The 18,443-nt window shown below is 50.1% G+C and overlaps 1 protein-coding gene across 1 annotated transcript; it reads right to left on the minus strand.

Annotated features, from left to right (window-relative positions):
- Positions 1–701: 701 nt before the first annotated feature.
- LOC116957946 (E3 ubiquitin/ISG15 ligase TRIM25-like) lies at positions 702–8,203 on the minus strand. Its single transcript, XM_032980404.2, has 6 exons — positions 6,595–8,203; positions 6,012–6,107; positions 3,713–3,946; positions 3,567–3,589; positions 2,924–3,027; positions 702–1,786 (listed from the first exon to the last, which is right to left on the minus strand). The coding sequence occupies exons 1-6, from the start codon at positions 7,165–7,167 to the stop codon at positions 1,239–1,241; spliced, it is 1,578 nt and encodes a 525-aa protein (XP_032836295.2). The 5' UTR covers positions 7,168–8,203; the 3' UTR covers positions 702–1,238.
- Between the last annotated feature and the right edge of the window lie 10,240 nt (positions 8,204–18,443).

Consider the following 18,443-nt stretch of genomic DNA (forward strand, 5'->3'; position numbering starts at 1 on the left):
CATACATCTTAGCAGATGCTTCCACAGAGTACTTTTAACTCTTGTCTTGATAAATTGGCGGCAGACATAGCAAAATGTATCTGGCGGATGCTTGCAGCCTCTTGATGCCATCTCAGAAAAACGCAGAATGTATCCACTTAGGCAGCTGGAACTAAACTGAACTGATGGGCCTAAGGCCCCTGTATTTAAATTACTATTTATATTACTTGAAAGTTCTAGAAAGTTATAGAAGTTACTCCAAGTTTACGCAGCACTGAATCTGGAATGTTCTGGAAAGTATCAATATCCTGGTCACAAAAGCAAAGTTTGTGGGGAATAATAGCCATTTTCTATATTTTTAGGCATAAGCAATTAGGAATTAATACGTACTACCAAGGAACAATAAATAAATAAATGTTACACAGTGATATCGGAATCTGTGTTTGTAGTGCAGGAGGAATCCGATGAGCTGTGAAGCTCTTTGTGTTCACAGATGGTGCAGTGGTGAGGGGCGGGCGTGGGGGGAGCGCGTGGGGGGTGGCGGGGAGAGGGGTGACGTGGTTACGTCACCGCGTTAGGGGAGCGTGCATGGTGACGTCACCACGTCCATGACGCAGAAGCAGATATTTTGAACAGCTCGGACATTGTTGGTGCCTTTTGTGTTTGTCGCCATATCTTTATTTGTTCATTAATTTGTAGATTTAATTTGCTTGGCAGTGGCTGTGAGGATTTGGTCCTCGTGTTTAATTAATGAACAGTGTTGCGGGATGCAGCAAGCATGAATGACGCTGTACACAACTACATTGTTGTTTGTGTTCAGTATTTTTTTTATTGTAGAATCAATTATACAAGCGTTATAACGCCACTGCCGTAGGCGTACATTTAAACCTTTAAAATCAATTATATTATTGTTGTTGTGTTTCTCCCACATTCCATGAAACCACCAGTGTATAAACACATCCCAGTTCACCATTGCTAATTACTGCACCCTACACCACAGTCACACTCCTCTGGCAGGGTGAATACATCTACGCTGGCTTCACACACACAGAGCAGTACTTATTTTATCACCCGCCCCCCCATGAAGGTTGTGAGGATTATTTACGCCAACCCCCCCATTGTGATAGAGAGCCACGCAGCCCTTAGCCACCGACAGCCACCAGCCAATCACGGGCGTGGCGCTCCGCGTGACGGTGACGAGGGTGGTGAGCGCCGTGCGTCGTGGCGTCTGCCATCTGTGCTGTTCACGTTCACCTCTCTCAGGACGGACCACTCAGATCCACAATCCTCACTGAGTCACCATCATCACCCCACACCCACAGCCCAGGATGTAGGGGCTGAGTAAAGGTTTGTTGAAATGAGTGCAACAGCGCCATTGAGTCGGTGCTGTAAAACGACAGCAGCCCCGCGTCCCAGTCCAGATGGACCCCAACTCTCCGTGGAGGTTCCGGGACCGACAGTGACGTCACTACCCCACCATGCACCACTGAGAAGCTGTCGTCAAGTTTCTGTAGACACCAGGAGACTTCACTCCCTCCCAAGCGGCACTCAGCACCACCCCCTCTACGTGGGATCGTCCTGTATGCGACTCCAACCCGACACCACCCCGCTACCTCCACGTGCACCTCCCAGTAGTGCTGACCTGACGAGAAGCTCTCAGAGCACAGGGCTTGATCCCACTCATCAAAGTGGTGTGGGTGATGGGGGCGACCCTGGGGGACATCGCTCCGCGTCACCGTCCTGAGATCCGAGGAAATCTGGAGATGGTCGCTGGCTGAGTTTGTGTCCAGAGTCGGTGAGCGTCCATCTGTGGTGAGGACAGCAACGACACCCGCACAGTGGTCATGGAGACGTGTGCGCAGTGCACGTAGCGTGTACACACACACACACGCTGGTGTTGTGTTGTCTGTTGTGTTGTTGTGGTCATGCCGCACTACGTTATACCTTGATAATAACACTGTGATTATCACGCGTATGACAAATGCATACAGTATTAGTGTACACATACTAATATCCGTTAGTATTAGTGTACACATACTAATATTCGTTAGTATTAGTGAAGACATACTAATATTAGTTAGTATCTGTGTACACAATTATATAATCACTTGTGAATAACAATAATTAGTGAATGATTAGTGAATAATAAATAATAACAATAGTACTACACTAACTTGACCATGTGTGTGTGTGCAGTGGTAGTGAACAGGGGTGATGATGCCAGCACCACGATGTTAATGCCACTCTCACAGCGTCTCTACAAACACGACGCCTGTACCACAGACATCAGAGCCTCGCACACTCTCACATCCACGCACAGACATTGCGTGTCACTCTGTTGCGGGATGAGCGCCTCCCCGTGCCATGCACGTCCTTGAGGGGGGGGTTATTTGACCATACTTCACCACTCTCGTCGGTGCGCGTTGGCGATGATGGGGATCGTGAACGTAGAAGCGTAGAGGTGCAGTACAACAATGTGATGTGTAAACATTCGAAACAAGGGAGACAAAGGCGGCCGGGCGTGGTGCTGCTGCTCGCTAACAGCACTTGCCCCAGTACCCAGTAGTAGAGTTTACTAGAATATTTAAACTGTTAAACTAATTTTATTTCAGCAGGTAGAGCCCACTGATCCATGTCGCTCTCTTTCAGAGTCTGCGTCTCTCTCCCCATGGTGGCGTGGATTTTCCCCTGGTTCCTCGCGTTTTTCCCTCCACATTTGGAATCAATTTGCATTCAGAGGATTTGGCTGCTGTTGTAAATATCCACGTGATGAGCCACGTCGTAGAGCTGTCATTTGTGATAGTCAGGTCGCTTCCGAAAAAGAGGGAAATGGTTCAGTGGGTTCCTTACCAGATAAAATAAAATGAAAAGTTGATTAAGGTGGAGAGCACAGAAGTGCAGTGCAAAACGGCGGGACACGCGGGTGCAAGACTGTGCAACTCACAGACGAGAGGCAGGAGTCTGCGCATGGCCCTTTCAAGGGAGCGGATCGTGGTGGCGTCCAGTGAAGTGGCAGGTGGGGGTGCAGATTCCTTTGGGAACTTTCTCCTGGGACAACCACCAACAGCATTACACACAGCCTCGTTTAACCACAGCATCGGAACACTCAGCATCCATAGCACACACAGCAAGTGTCTCTCACACAGCCCGTGTCTCACACACAGTGTCTCACACAGTTCGTGTCTTACACACATCCAGTGTCTCACACACATCTTGTGTCTTACACAGTTCGTGTCTTACACACAGCCAGTGTCTCACACACACATCTTGTGTCTCACACACAGCCCTTGTCTCACACATATCCTATGTCTCACACAGCCAGTGTCTCACACACATCCTGTGTCTCACATACAGCCCCTGTCACACACAGGCAGTTTCTTACACACAGTCCGTGTCTCACACACAGCCGATGTCTCATGCACAGCCCGTGTCTCACACACAGTGTCTCAAAAACAGCGTGTATGTCTAAGACACACAAAAACACCTGTGCCTAACACACACAGCCCGTGTGTCTAACACAGACAGCCCGTGTGTCTAACACCTAATGTGTTGTGAGTGTTTAACCATGAGACATTAAGCATCTGTACCTGCGCGTCACCTCCAGATGCCCCTGTGGAAGAGAGAGACAGGGATCATGAGTGAAGTCTCTACCCTTGGACCACGAGTCCCTCTGCCACTGCCCGCTCTGTTGTTCTGGACACCCAAACGGCATCTCCACAGAGGCGCTCCCCACCTGCAGGAAGGTGAGCGAGTCCCTCTCCTGCTGCAGAGCGTGCAGGCGAGCGGCCGCTGCCTTGAGCTCGCCGATCTCCCGCTTGTGACGAGCGATGTCCTCCTTGATCCGGGACAGCAGCTTGCGCTCCTTCATGGTCACGCGACGGAGAGCCTCCCTCTCGTCCTCGTCCAGAGCCTTCCTGAGGCAGGCGAACTTGCCCGTGATGTGACCCCTGATCCCGGCCATTGATTCCTGAGGAGATCCGGGGACCACGGTTGGCTCCCTGAGCCATGAGCCACTCCGTGTGTGCGTGTGGGCGCCATGGTGGCTAGGAGATGTTGACTCCTTCGCCTGGTATACATCAGGTCGTGGTTTCGATCCCGATCCTGACGACTGTATATTTAGTGTTTGTTCTCTCTGTAGTCGTGTTTGTTCTCTCTGTAGTCGTATGGATTTTTCTCTGGGTCCTGCACATTTTGGATCAACGTTGCGCGTTTAGAGTATTTGGCTATCATTTTCCACATTGCAATCAGCCACTTTGTTGAGTTATAATTTGTAATAATCAGGTCGCTTCTGAAAAAGAACGACAGGTAAGTGGAGCCGTCCTTGGTAAAATAAAAATTAGTTTAGTCTATGGGTCTCTATGGGTATTGAGGCCTCTCTCGGGGCCTCTATCTCTATGTATATGTGTGTGTCTCTATGGTGTCTAGGTATCTCTATGGTTTTGATATGTATATTAGTGTCTATGTATAGATATGGGTCGTTATGTATATTTTGCTGCTATACATTTCCACGTGATAATGATATCAGCCACTTGGTTGAGCAATCATTTGTGGTTGCCAGGTCGCTTCCAAAAAAGAGCTATACAGCAAAGTGGGCCTTACCTGGTAATATAATGACATAATATTTCCGAGTTGTGAATCATGCCCCAGTGACGAGGAGCCCATGGGACTGAGACTATCCATGCCAAGGGGACAAGAGGGGTTCCGCTCTCTTCTTGTTTCTCCTCTAGAGGGCGCTGGGGTCGTTGATATTGAGACTCGGGCATTTGGAGTCCAGTGGGGGCCCCCTCGTGGATCCAACGAGATGTGGCGAGATGATAACTACCTCGACTGGTGTACAGGTAGTCGTGGGTTCGACCACGACCCTGATGCCTGCGTGGATTTTTCTCCGAGTCCTCCGGCTGTTCCCTCAACATTCAGAATCGGCGTAATCCCAGTTGGGTTTTCCCATAAGTCTGACTCGGGTTTATAATCCAAGGCATTCGTTATTTACTGTGAACAACCCGCAGAGCCCAATAGAGTCTCCGGTTTCAAGCAAGCGTTTTGAGTGCAGTATTTAGAGTATTTTGCTGCTATCAATTTCCTTCTGCAAAAGAGCTACATTTCTAAGCGGGGCCTTACCTAGTAAAATTAAAAAAAATGGTTCAGTCTATGGGTCTCTATGTATCTATATGTATTCCTATTCATCACTATTTGTCCGGATGCATCTCTATGGGTCTATAGGTATTTATTTGGGTCCCTATGTATCACTATTTGTCCCTATGTATATCTATGGGTCTCTATGTATCTCTATGTATCCCTATGTATCTCTATGGGTCTCTAGGTATTTATTTGGGTCTCTTTGTACCTCTCTTCATCACTACGTATCTCTATGGGTCTCTACAGTGATGGAAAAAAAGTATTTGGTCCCCTGCTGATTTTGTACGTTTGCCCACTGACAAAGAAATGATAAGTCTATAATTTTAATGGTAGGTTTATTCTCTATGGGTCTGCTGCTATATATTTCTACGTGATGATGTCAGCCACTTTGTTGTGCTGCTATGTTTGTGACAGCCAGGGTCGCTTCGGAAAAATCTACATAGCTCAGTGGGGCATTGCCTGATCAAATAATAGTTTAAATAAACTCTGGTGACGCGATTAGGGACGGTGTGAGGTGCAGCTGTGTGGTGTTCGTGCCTCTGCGTCCATGCCGGTGCACGACCTCCCATGCAGCGCAATAGCTGCACCACAGCTCCACCCCGACAATCCGTGGCACTCTCTAAAAATGTTTTGCCACAGGAGTGGAAGACGCCAAGCCTAGTAACCCGACCTCGCGGCAGACTCACCAATGCGGTTATCAAATGCGGTTATCGAATGCGGTAAACATGCAACCCCCTTGTAGTTAATATTGAGTTCAAAAGTGAATGATTCAATTAAACTAAGAGGCATCAAAGTTATGAAGCTGCACAAAGTTGGCATGAATGCATTTTGACCTTCACCACTTCCGCGGTGGGTGGAGGTCACGGGGGTCAAAGAGCCAGACCCAGACACGGCACCTGAACCTCCTTGCGAGCGGCCTCCATCCGCTTCACGGACTCCTCCGCCTTCTTCCTCTTCTCCTCCACTGCTCGCGTCTCCTCCCCTACGCGAGTGTAGTGAGAGACGAGACGTCACCTGGGGGAGACTCCAGCTTCCTGAGCCACCCCTCACATCGCCCTTCCTTCCACACCGACCCCTCCACAGTGAAAGCCCTCATCTCCACGCTGCCTCTCTACAGCGACTGAGACGGGGGGCACGGGGAGTGTAGCAGCAGCCGGTGAGAGCCGTGCTGGCTTGGTGTCTGTAGCACCTCGGATCCAAGGGCCCACGTGCCCACAGCTGTCTAGTTTAGAAGACAAATCTAGAATAGTTGTCTATCAAGTGGGTGTGATATCATTGTAAAATATATATCCACTTAATTCCTTTATACAGCATTTAGGGTTAGTGAGAGCCTGGCATGCAATATATCATAAGGCAGTTTTCTAAACGCGAACCAGGCAGAGAGACAGAGATTCAAAAGGGAGAGCATGAACACACAATTGTTTTTTTTTCATCAGATGTGAAGCCGAGTGACAGAATTAGTCAGATCGTGGTGTGGTGTCTCGGGGGCCTCACCTTCCGTGTCTCGTGCTCCTTCTTCAGCGTGGTGACATCATGTCTTTTGTGTTCACCTGCGATGGTGCAAGTTGAGCAGACCAGGTTGCTGTCTACTGTGCAGTAGAATTCCAGCTCCCTGCTGTGCTCTCCGCATCGTCGCTCCTCCAGGTTGGCGATGGGAGCCACCAGGAGGTGTTCTCTCAACCTGGGATTCTCCAAGTGAGGCTTCAAGTGCGTCGCACAGTAGGACGTCTCGCATCTCACGCAGGTCTTCACTGCAGGAGTTTGGCCATCCCTGCAGTTGTCACACACGATGGCGGCGGCCATCCCAACTCCAACTCTGAGCTGCTCCGCTAGATTGGCGAGGGTCACGTTCCTCCTCAGCTGGGGTCGCACAGGGAAGGTCGCTCGGCACTGCGGGCAGCTGAAGCTGCTCGCCGTCTCCCAGGCGGCCTCCAGGCACTGCAGGCAGAACGAGTGTCCGCAGCTCAGCGTGGAGGGGCAGACGAACGTGTCCAGGCAGATGGAGCAGCGTAGCTCACTATCCACACTCTCACTGGGAGTCGTGCTCGCCATGACCCATGGCTTCGCTGGGATCGCTCGCTGTGTGGCTCAGAGAGACGCTGGACCAGGACCTCTCTCTTATAGCGACGGTGAAGGAAGTAAAACATGTAAAATATTTCCATTGTCGTCACTGACATCACGAGTCACTGGCTGGAATGTGAACCCGCGCCCGAGGTGTGAAAACAGCAGCCTCAAGGTGAACACGGCTACTGTACACACCTCGACATTTAAATAAATTAGTGCTGTTAATATCAATCGGTGAGGCTCAACTGCGGTGGCTCATTCATGCGATGAGTGTCGAGAGATAAACTCATCCTTCTACAGCACGTTGGTGGCAAGATGTTATCTCTCTTGCCCGGTATACAGGAGGTCGTGGGTTTGATCATGACCCTAACGCATGCTTTATATTTAAAATTTGCGTCTCTCTCCGTGGTCACGTTCATTTTTCCCCGGGTTCTCCGGTTTTTCCCTCAACATTTACAATCAACATCACGCATTTAGCGTAGTTGGCCGCAATACATTTCGTTGAACTATTATTTGTGGCCAGGTTTTTTTTAAGAAGAGCTACACAGCTCAGTGAGCCTTACCAAGGAAAATTTTAATAAATTGTTGGCATAGTTGTAGATATGTCATGATGTCCTGTAACTTCATCTCCAGGTAATTACCCCAACGTGACGAGTTGCGTGAATGTCATTGTAGCATCCGAGATGGAATTTGTCTGTAGCCTCCGTTGACCTATCCTGGAATCTTGAGCCTTTTGCTAGCAGTGTGAATCGATCACAAACTCTACCTGCCTCTATCACCCATTGCTGGCGATGTCACCGTCTCTCACTCTCGCCTTGTCCGAGAATGGCGATTCCCGTGCCGACCATTCACAGCCGCACCCACCGCTTACTTCACCTGCGTTGTTGTTTCACATTCACACGCAAGGCTACTCAACACGCATACACACGCAGCAACGCAAATGACCATCAGTGTTCACCATTATTGTTACAAAATACGAATAAAACTAAAATATGTTTTATTTTACCAAGTGTAATGCTCCACTGAGCTGTTATGTTATTTTTTCAAAGCGACCTGCCCATCACAAATGATAGCTCAACAAAGTGGCTCATCATGTTGGAAATGTATATCAGCCAAATAATCTAAATACTGTCCTCTAAACGCTGCTTGAACCCGGAGACGCTCCCTTGGGCTCTGCGGGTTGTTCACAGCAAAATAACGAATGCCTTGGACTCTACACCCCAGTCGGACTCGTGGGAAAACCCGACCTAGAGTCCACTGAATACGGCCTGGAGTCATCCACTTTGCTTACTAATGGGAAAATACGAGGCACTGCGTTTGAAAGCTTCCTTCTACAAGGTCACCAATGCGAGCAAAGGGGGTTCCCACAATGTCCACGGTTCATTCCTCGGTGCAGCAGCAGCAGCAGCAGCGACAGCAGCAGCGACAGCTATGTGCTTAGTGAGGCGCAGTTGTTCCAGGTCAGGCAGGCAGCGTGTTCCGCCGCGGGTTTTGCAGCCAAATCCTCGCAGCGTCCCGGGAATAGACGGTGAGGTGACAGCTCAGCACCCCTCGGGTGTCAAGCAGCCCACACTCGGTTACCCATTCAGTTACACTCACACACTCACTAACACACTCATACACTCACACACACTCACACACTCAATTATGAACATCTGTGCTCACACAATCTTGGGATGACCTCTGGAAGGAGGGGGGTTTTATAGGGGTTATAACATCAGGTTTCAGGATGTCCAGGCATACAGAAAAAAGGGGCAACTAGGCTGACCAGATCAATGCAAGGGACGTGATAGGAGGACCTTTGGACTTTTGATGTCTTGAAAAGAAGTCCCTATATAACATAAGAAAATCATGCAAGTCAGTCTTGCAGAGGCAAACCCCGGGGTATGGTCCTCGAAATCAACCATAAGTGCCGAATCTTGCAGAGGCAAAGGCTCTGTGTTGCTAAGTGTTGAGTTCTGCGTTGACAGACTCTGAGTATCGCTGAAAGTTTTATTCTACTTTTTCCTTCATGTTTCGCGTGATTTGCAGAGTCAAAGACTTTGCGAAGTTGTACTGTACTAAGCTAAGAGTTGTAAGAAGCTAAGAGGTGTGCGAATGCATTTTCATATAATTCTGTTATCAGCTGAGACGTGTGAGAAGTGGAGATTTCAGATATACACCAATATCGAGTGTGCATGAAATGTTATCCAAGCTATATGCTGAACAAGTTATGTTGACCAAGTGACTGATACTCTGATGATAAGAGTCTTGATGAGTTCTGGAGAGTGCAAGGAGCAGTGAGACAACGGCGCACAGCAGGAGACCTCCCGACGGAGGGGAGGTGGTCACCAAGGGTGTTCGCGCGAAGCAGGTAGCTGCTGACAAGGAACAAGGAGCAGCGTGGCCACAGAGCACTGCAACTGGCGATGGAGCCTGGAGTGCAGATCACCTGCAAGCCGCGCAGCGCAGCTGCTAGTGGCTGACTACGAGCGTGCCGACTCGGGAGCCCCAAGCACCATGCAGCGTGGAGCGAGCGCGATGCACTGACAACGGTGGCAAGGAGTGGCGAGCAGCAGGGCTCTGGTGACGCGATTAGGGATGGCATGAGGTGCAGCTGTGTGGTGTTCATGCCTCTGCGTCCATGCCGGTGCACGACCTCCCGTGCAGCGCAACAGCTGCACCACAGCTCCACTCCGACAATCCGTGGCACTCTCTAAAAATGTTTTGCCACAACAAGTTTGGACCAAGCCTGCCGTTCTACTGCTTCTTTGTGGGACATGACGTGTTGTTCAGAAAGAAACATGAACTTGATACTCACCATGTGTCACAGTACCTTGTACAGGTTGTGGGCCAAGAAGAATCTCAGCTTGCATGCCTCACATACAACAAGGGAATTGTGTCAGGTCGCGTTACCATGAGACAGCCTATTGTTTTATTTTAATCACGTGATTGTGAGATTCGATCGTTGATGTTCTTCTAACCATTTGATAATCATTTATTTTATGAATCATGCCTGCATGAATACGATAACTTTGATATTAGCGGAGTTTTTTTGGAATTGTATAATCTTGCTCCTCGCTCTCTCCAGAACTCATCTGATCATTGATGCCTTCTAAACATTCCATAAGGATACCATTTTTTAAAACACAAATGTTGACATTGATACCGTTGTTGTGGGTTAGCCTGTAGGTTTCCTTTGATCACGTAGTCGGAGATCTGATTGTTGATGCTTTTAACCATTTGATTCGCATATTTTCAGACACGCATTCCATACGGATATTGCTATTTTATGGTCGGCCTATTGTTTTTATCAATTGATCGTGAATATTATCCAATAATTGTTTTTTTGTCATTAAAAACGGATTTATGGGTAGGTATATTTGCATGGCTACTTTCGTTGCTATAAATTCCTGCTGATAAGAGTTGTGGATAATGGAGTAAGTTGATATTAAAGTTTCTTAGATTAAAAATAGGTTTCCGAGTGCTTCTTTCCTAAACTCATGCATCATTGTCGTAATGATGAACTGTCTCTTGCGGTAGATCCGAATCCCGAGACCTGACATAATTACACACATAATTGTTAACGCGAGAATCATAATTGTTAAAGCGAGAATTACAAATGTTAAAGCGAAAATCATAAAATCAGAGCGAGGATCATTGATATTATCACGATTGCTGAAACAAACCCCTAGACCACGAGAGCCAATAATAATTCCACCGCATAATAAAAGCACAAACAAACCCATAATCACTAACACATAACACACATAATCATACATGCATACCCCTACACAATGAGATCACACACACATATGTACATACCGCTAGACTATACATAATCGCTGTGTAAGAAAAAAAAATGTTCCTGGGTAGTTTCCTGGTCAAAAAAGCAAAGTTTGTGGGGAATAATAGCCATTTTCTATACTTTTGAGGCATAAGCAATTAGAAATTAACAATTAAAACCCTAGAATAGAAATTGTGTTACATGTACACACATTAATTCTATATATTTTACACACATTCTTAATTCCACTTAGCACACATTTTTAGTTGAGCATACTAGGCTACTGTCTACTGTGCAGTAGAATTCCAGCTCCCTTCTGTGCTCCTGGCACCATCACTCCTCCAGGTTCGTGATGGGAACCATCAGGAGGTGGTCACTCAACCTGGGATTCTCCAAGTGAGGCATCAAATGACTTGCACAGTAGGACATCTCACGTCTCAGGCAGCTCTTCACTTCAGGAGTCTGGCCACCACTGCAGTTGTCACACAACGGCCGTGGCCATCCCGTCTCGAACTCTGATCTGCTCCGTCAGGTTGGCGAGGACCATGTCCCTACTCATCTGGGGTCGCACAGGGAAGGCCGCGCGGCACTGCCGGCAGCTCAAACTGCTCGCCGTCTCCCAGGCGGCCTCCAGGCACCAGAGGCAGAACGAGTGTCCGCAGTACAGCATGGATGGGCAGACAGATGTGTCCTGGCAGATGGAGCAGCACAGCTCACTCTCCAAAATCTCATTGGGAGTTGTGCTCGCCATGACCGATGGGCTTTGCTGGGATCGCTCGCTATGTGGCTCAGATAAATGCTGGACCAGGGCCTCTCTCTTATAGAGACACTCAAGAAGGAAATTGAACACTAATGTGAACCCGTGCCCCTAGGTGCTCAAACAGCAGCCTCAAGGTAACCACGTCTACTGTACACACCTCCCTAGATCTAAATCATAGAGCTTTGTTGTCAATATAAATTGGAGAGATTCAGCTGGGATGGCTCTTTTGTGAGATGAGTAAAGAGAGATAAACTCATTCTTCGACAGCTTAGGGCGTGGTGTCTGTACCGTTAACGCTGCACTACGAACCCATCAGACCCAAATTCGATTCCCACTCACGTCAACCACAATTTGTAACGATTATCTCAATCAGTCCTGGGCCTCATCCCCTAGGTCAACTTAGCCTCAAATGTGTACTTGGTGCAGTGTGTCGTAAACATCGCCACTTGGGAGACAGAGGGGACCGGGCGTGGTGCTGACCACCCACCCCCTCGTGTGCCGTTCCGGATTTCATAGGTGCTCACTAACATCACTTGCCCCTGTTAAGACTATATGGGTATCTTTGTTTTTATAGCGGTGTATAGGTATCCGTGTGTCTCTAACCTGTGTGTGTGTGGCTGTGCGTAGTATTGTATATGCTTCTGAGTGTATCTAGCCTGTGTGTGTGTCTGTGCGTGGTCCTGTACACTATATGATTATGTATGTTTCTCTCTGTAGGAGGAATCGGGAGCGCAATGGTTAGCATGCTGTGCTACAAACCCGGCAGCCCGAGTTCGATTCTTGCTCACGGCCACCACCAGTGACGATTAACTAATTCAGTCCTAGTCCACCTCTAGGTTGACTCAGCCTCAAATTAGTACCTGGTATGATGTGTAAACATCGCCACTCGGGTGAAAAAGGTGACCGGGCGTGGTGTTGGACACCCACCTCCTCGTGTGCCGTTCAAGCCTTCATAGGTGCCAGTTAAAAACACTCGCCCTAAGTCTTTCAAGGCTATATGGAGGATCGTTGTCGTTGTATTGTATGAGTGTCTGCGTGTCCCCAGTCAGTGTGTTTCTGTGTATAGAACTGTACATGCTTTTGTACGTCTCCAGTCTGTGTGAGTCTCTGTGGGTAGGATTGTACATGCTTATGTGTCTCCTGTGTGTGTGTGTCTGAGAGGGCCTGTACATGTTTCTGTGTGTCTCCTGTGTGTGTCTGTGTGTAGTACTGTACATGCTTGTGTGTATCCAGTGTGTGTGTCAGTGTGTAGAACTGTACATGCTTCTGTGTCTCCAGTGTCTGTGTAGTACTGTGCATGCTTCTGTGTGTATCCAGTGTGTGTGTCGAACTGTACATGCTTCTGTGTCTCCAGTGTCTGTGTGTAGTACTGTACATGCTTCTGTGTGTATCCAGTGTGTGTGTCAGTGTGTAGAACTGTACATGCTTCTGTGTCTCCAGTGTCTGTGTGTAGTACTGTACATGCTTCTGTGTGTCTCCTGTATGTGTCTCTGTGTGTCGTTCTTTGCATGCTTCTCTATGTCTCTAGTACTGCAGAACAAACAGGTAGTTGAAATGTTTGCTGGGTAAGGAAGTGATAAGCTAAGGTTTACAATGTTCAACACAATCGTGTATAAAGTGTGCAAAAACAAAGTAAATTAACAAACAACTATTTGAGACGACATTTTTTTGTGGCCACATCATTTGAGTTATTCATACGCAATCTGAAAATACCGTCTTCAATTCAGTCTTCAATTTATTATTCGTAGGTGTACTATGGATACGTGTTGTGTGGTTAATCTTGACACCACTGGAGACTTGTAGAACCACACGGAGACGGATCTTCAGGTAAGGGCTTACGCCAGTTGTTCATTTAACATCTTCACACACGACTCTGTGTACTGCACACTCACTTACTAGTTACCCTCTACACTGGATGCCCACACCCATTATGGTGCGGGTCAGAACTCTGGCCTGCACGTGGAACTGTCTCCCATTATTCTGCGCCCTGGCACGGCTTCCCCTCATCTGCCCTGGGCGGGGGCACGCCATCACCGCCCGGCGACGAGGTGAGGCTTCTAACCCTCCAGCCTTCCCTCGGCGGCAACTGGGCTGTTCCCACTGCAGGCACTCGTTCCCATCTCTACTCACACTCCACACCCCAGGGGAAGGGTACTGGGAATTCCCTAGCACTCACACAGGCTACTCTATCCTGGTGCTAATTTCCCCCTACCCTGGTCCCAACTTTCATCTTCACACCTTCCCGACTCCACGCGACGACCTCGCGTACGTCAATACCCCAGGGAGACATGACGTCACCTGCCCACCCGACGTACATGACATCACTGTCTGACGTCACTGCACCGGAGGGTGAGCGTGACGTCACGTCATTAATAACTACTCTACATACGTGTAGTGTTGTAAGGACGAGCAGACTTCTTATGGAGGCACACTCTGTTTATTGTATTATTTCCTTATACAATGCTTAACACACACAGAGGGATATTCGGTCCCCTCACCCGATACCCTAGGGAGGTACAGCCTCCGGACTTGGCGGGACTCACACGTCTACCGCTATCCTAGTCCTCCGGCTAGGACCTAGGGGAGGCTATCTGACCCACCGCTGGCCCGGTGGGTCCTGACCACTGGGTATGCCGAGCCTTAGCCCTTAGAAGGGCTGAAAGGCTGGTCCAGGGTCCTAGCTAGGCTTCAGCCCAGTCTTCTGTCTTCGTGCAGGGAGAGAACTCCTCGAGGTCCGTTGGGTCACCCGTCTTATACCCCTTCGTGGCCAGGTAGAACCAATCATACATTCCCACGTGGAACCGTCTGATTGGTTCGCACCAAACCCTGGCCACGATCCGTTTCACCTCAACTGACCCCAACCGTTGTACCCAGGGGTAATGCTGCACCGCCCTGGTGGCAACGCAGGTTACGCAACAGCGCGTAGTTAACACCTCTACATCACCCCCTCCTTCGGAAGCTCCAGCCGTCCCGGCTGCAACAATGGGAAACTTTGAAATTACCAACGGTAGAAGAATTGTGAGTGTGCCTCACGAACAACAAGAACAATTAAGCCCCTATAAATACCCCCCCTTAACAACATAACGTATGTACAAGGCACAAGACATGCCAAAAAAACATTATAACAACCGGCGAGATTTCGCGCGCGTGCGTTTCGCGGGGCCATCGTAGGGGATGGCAGGCTTTGTCGGCGGCACAAGGGAAGGAGGAGGATGAGCCAGAGCATCCGGTGGGCCTTTAGGCATCTCCACGGGGACACGTGCTGCTCCACGGTCCATTGAGGCCGAACGTGGCCTGCATGGAGCCGTCACTCCCACGTCATCTGCAGGAGGAATAACACGCCTGCGCTGTGGGTTAGGCACCAACGGGGCAACATCCGGCTCGTCGGACGCGTCGCACACTCGGCCCCCATGTCATGTGTGTTGTGGAGGGACGCGTGGCGTGACGAAGGGTTTTAACCGAGAAGGGTGAACGCACCAGCGACGCCGTCCCCAGCTAATTTTAACACATTGGGGACGCAGGACTTCCACTACCTCAACCGGGCCTCGCCATGGTCTGAGAAGTTTGGCCGATGTGGACACCGGCACCTGGGGGCAGTGGAGCCATGCCCTGTCTCCCGGTGCCCACCGATGCGTGCACGACCGAGGGTCCCGCAGTCGCAAATTCGCCCGTTGGCGGGAAGCCGAATTTTCAATGGCGGCCTCCCGTGCCTCGGCCAACTTACGGAGGTTGAATCGCAAGTGGTCAACGAGCTTTGACTTTTGCGGTGGCTGTTCGATTTCCAGCCGAACGTCGGCGGGAGGAAAGGCATCCCTGCCGTACATTAGAAAGAACGGGGAAAATCCCGTCGCCGCGTGAGGTGCCATACGGTATGCGGCGAGGACCCCCGGAACCTGCAAGTCCCAATCGAGGTGGGATTCATCGACCTGATGGCATAACATAGCGGTGAGAGTTCTATGAAGGCGCTCCACCATGCCGTCGGTCTGGGGATGGTAGGGCGAAGTGCGCACTTTCTTAGTGCCCAACAGGCGGCACACATCAGTCAGCAAGGCTCCTGAAAAATTTCTTCCCTGATCGGTCAGCAACCGTTCTGGTGCACCCTTGTCCAGGTCGTAGCCTTGAACAAAGGCGTCCACAACGGCCGCCGCCGACTGGTTGGGGAGGGCCCAGGCCATAGGCCACCGTGTAAAATACTCTACCCCAACCAGAAGGTACTTATTACCCCGTGGCGTAGTAGGAAAAGGGCCCAAAATATCGAGAGCCACCAACTCATTTATACGAGAGACCGAAATGGGTTGCAGGGGTGGGCATGCCGGTTTAGCCGGCGGTTTACGTTGCGCACAATGGGTGCATCCCAGCAAAATGTCAGTGACGTCGCGCAGCATGCCCGGCCAGAAAAATTGCAACCGCAACAACCCAATGGTCTTATGAACACCCAGGTGCAATAAACGCTCATGCGCCGCCCATACGGCCTTGCATCGCAAGGCGGATGGCACGACGATTTTATGTTGACACGAGTCAGCATCCCAATGCATCAACAAGCCGCGCTTCATGACAAATGAATTAAATTTGCCCTGTCTTGGAACCGCATTATTCGCGTGGCGACGCAACCTCAATAATGACATGTCCTCGCCCTGGTGCCGACCCCATTCGGCCAAAGTTAGCCCCAGCAAATCGTCACTGGCCATTGGATCTGCATGATCCAACATCGGCGCTGAGGCGGCGGGAAGTGCGGCTGACACCGTTGTGAGAGGCGCGACCTGCGCAGGCAGTGGCGGCTTACAACGGCCCGAGCCCAAAAAACACGCACATTTTTGAGCCGGCGGAAGGCGAGACAACGCATCGGCATTCGTGTGTTGTGCACCCCTACGGTAAGTGACATTGAAATCGTAGTCCTGAAGGACTTCGAGCCACCGAGAAAGCTGCCCGGACGGTTGGTCAACCCGAAGAGCGTACTGTAAAGCCGAATGATCAGATCGCACGGTAAAATGCTGACCATACAGGTACGGCCTGTATTGCTGAATAAAAAAAACAATGGCCAGCAGCTCACGTCTGGTCACACAGTATCTTTGTTCAGCAAGAGACAAGACTCTGCTACCATAGGCAACAACCCTTTCAATGCCATCAACTTTTTGTGACAGAACACCCCCAATCCCCGTATTGCTAGCGTCGGTGTCCAACACGAATGGCACGGAAAAATCGGGGTACGCAAGGGACGGTGCCGTCACGAGCGCGTTCCGCAAGGAGTCGAACGCAGCCTGTTCTGCGTCCCCCCAATGAAACGCCACCCCTTTTGACGTAAGGGCGTGGAGCGGCTTGGCAATCGTCGCGAAGCCAGCAACAAACCGGCGGTAGTACGACGCAAAACCAATAAAACTACGAACATCGCCCGCAGATGTAGGGGTCGGCCAATGTTGAACACATTTGGTTTTTTCAGGGTCGGTAGAAATGCCCGAGCGGCTAACTATGTGGCCCAGATAGCGCACAGACTCACGCAGAAGGTGACACTTCTGCGGCTTGAATTTCAAGTTAGCGGCCCGCATTTTCAAGAAGACAGCACGCAACCGTTCGATGTGTTCGCCGAACGTGCGGCTAAAGACGATGACGTCGTCAAGATAAATGAGACATGAGTCCCACTGGAGCCCAGCGAGGACCAGCTCCATGAGCCTCTGGAACGTCGCTGGGGCCGAGTGGAGACCCATGGGCAATCTATTAAACTCGAAAAGGCCCTGTGGTGTCCGAAAAGCAGTCTTAGGTTTTGACGATTCGTCGAGGGGGAGTTGCCAAAACCCCGACAGAAGGTCCAAGGTGGAGAAATAGTGCGCCCCTGCCAGGGCATCCAATGACTCGTCCATACGAGGGAGAGGGTAGGCGTCCGCTACCGAGATTTTATTTAGGCGCCGAAAATCAACGCAAAAACGGAGACTGCCATCGTGCTTTTTGACCAGCACTATTGGAGCACCCCAGGGACTAGTGGAGGGAGAAATTATATCGGCCTTCAGCATGTCATCCACAGCCGATTTAACATGCTGTTTCTCCGCCGGGCTAAGCCGAAACGGGTTTTGTCGAATCGGGGCAGCGTCACCAGTATCAATGTGGTGACGCAGCAGCTTGGTGCAGCCAATATCAAATTTAGATTTACTAAAGACATCGGAAAATTCTCGCAGAAGAGCGCGCAATTTAATTCGCTGCGAATGAGACAGATCACCCGTGTCTGTGCAGAGCGCGTCCAACCATCTCTCATCCGATTCGGAAGGAGGTGGGACCTGCGGCATGTCACGCACGTGTCCCGCGACTCCGGTCCCCAACGGCACCGGGGTCGCGTGAGCGAGCACAGTTCCTTGCGGAATGACGGTTGTGGACAATCCGACATTCAAAACCTGCAAGAACGGCTCCCTGTCGGCTGCTACGAGGGTCTGTGCAGCCACCAAATCTAACCCCTTAGCAGCTGCGTTTGAAGGCCCCAGCAAAATGCCATGTGCCGAGGCCTCCGGGGCTAGCGGTTTTTTAAGTTGCAAGGGCACGAGCATTTGTGTCCCTGGTGGAATGCGAACTGTGCTCGCAACAAACGCCTGCACCGAGGCACTAGCCATGCGCGGATGTGAGGGTGTGGGCAAGAACGCCATCCGTCGACCCGACGGGAGTTCGATGCAGCCTTGATCTACAAGGATCTTAATAGGCATTTTCGCGAGAAAATCAGTGCCTAACAAACACGGCACGGCGAGGGAAGAAGAGACC

This window comes from Petromyzon marinus (genome assembly GCF_048934315.1).
Source record: "Petromyzon marinus isolate PM22_M1 ecotype Great Lakes invasive population chromosome 68 unlocalized genomic scaffold, UKy_Petmar_22M1.pri1.0 chr68_unloc.1, whole genome shotgun sequence".
Classification (NCBI taxonomy): Eukaryota; Metazoa; Chordata; class Hyperoartia; order Petromyzontiformes; family Petromyzontidae; genus Petromyzon; species Petromyzon marinus.

Excerpts from the sequence above, each read along its gene's own strand:
- LOC116957946 (XM_032980404.2), bottom strand. The coding sequence starts at position 7,167 with ATGGCGAGCACGACTCCCAGTGAGAGTGTGGATAGTGAGCTACGCTGC. Across the intron at positions 3,028-3,566 it reads CATCTGGAGGTGACGCGCAG|GAGAAAGTTCCCAAAGGAAT; the intron begins GTACAGATGCTT and ends TGGTTGTCCCAG. Across the intron at positions 1,787-2,923 it reads CAGACTCCTGCCTCTCGTCT|ATGGACGCTCACCGACTCTG; the intron begins GTGAGTTGCACA and ends TCCTCACCACAG.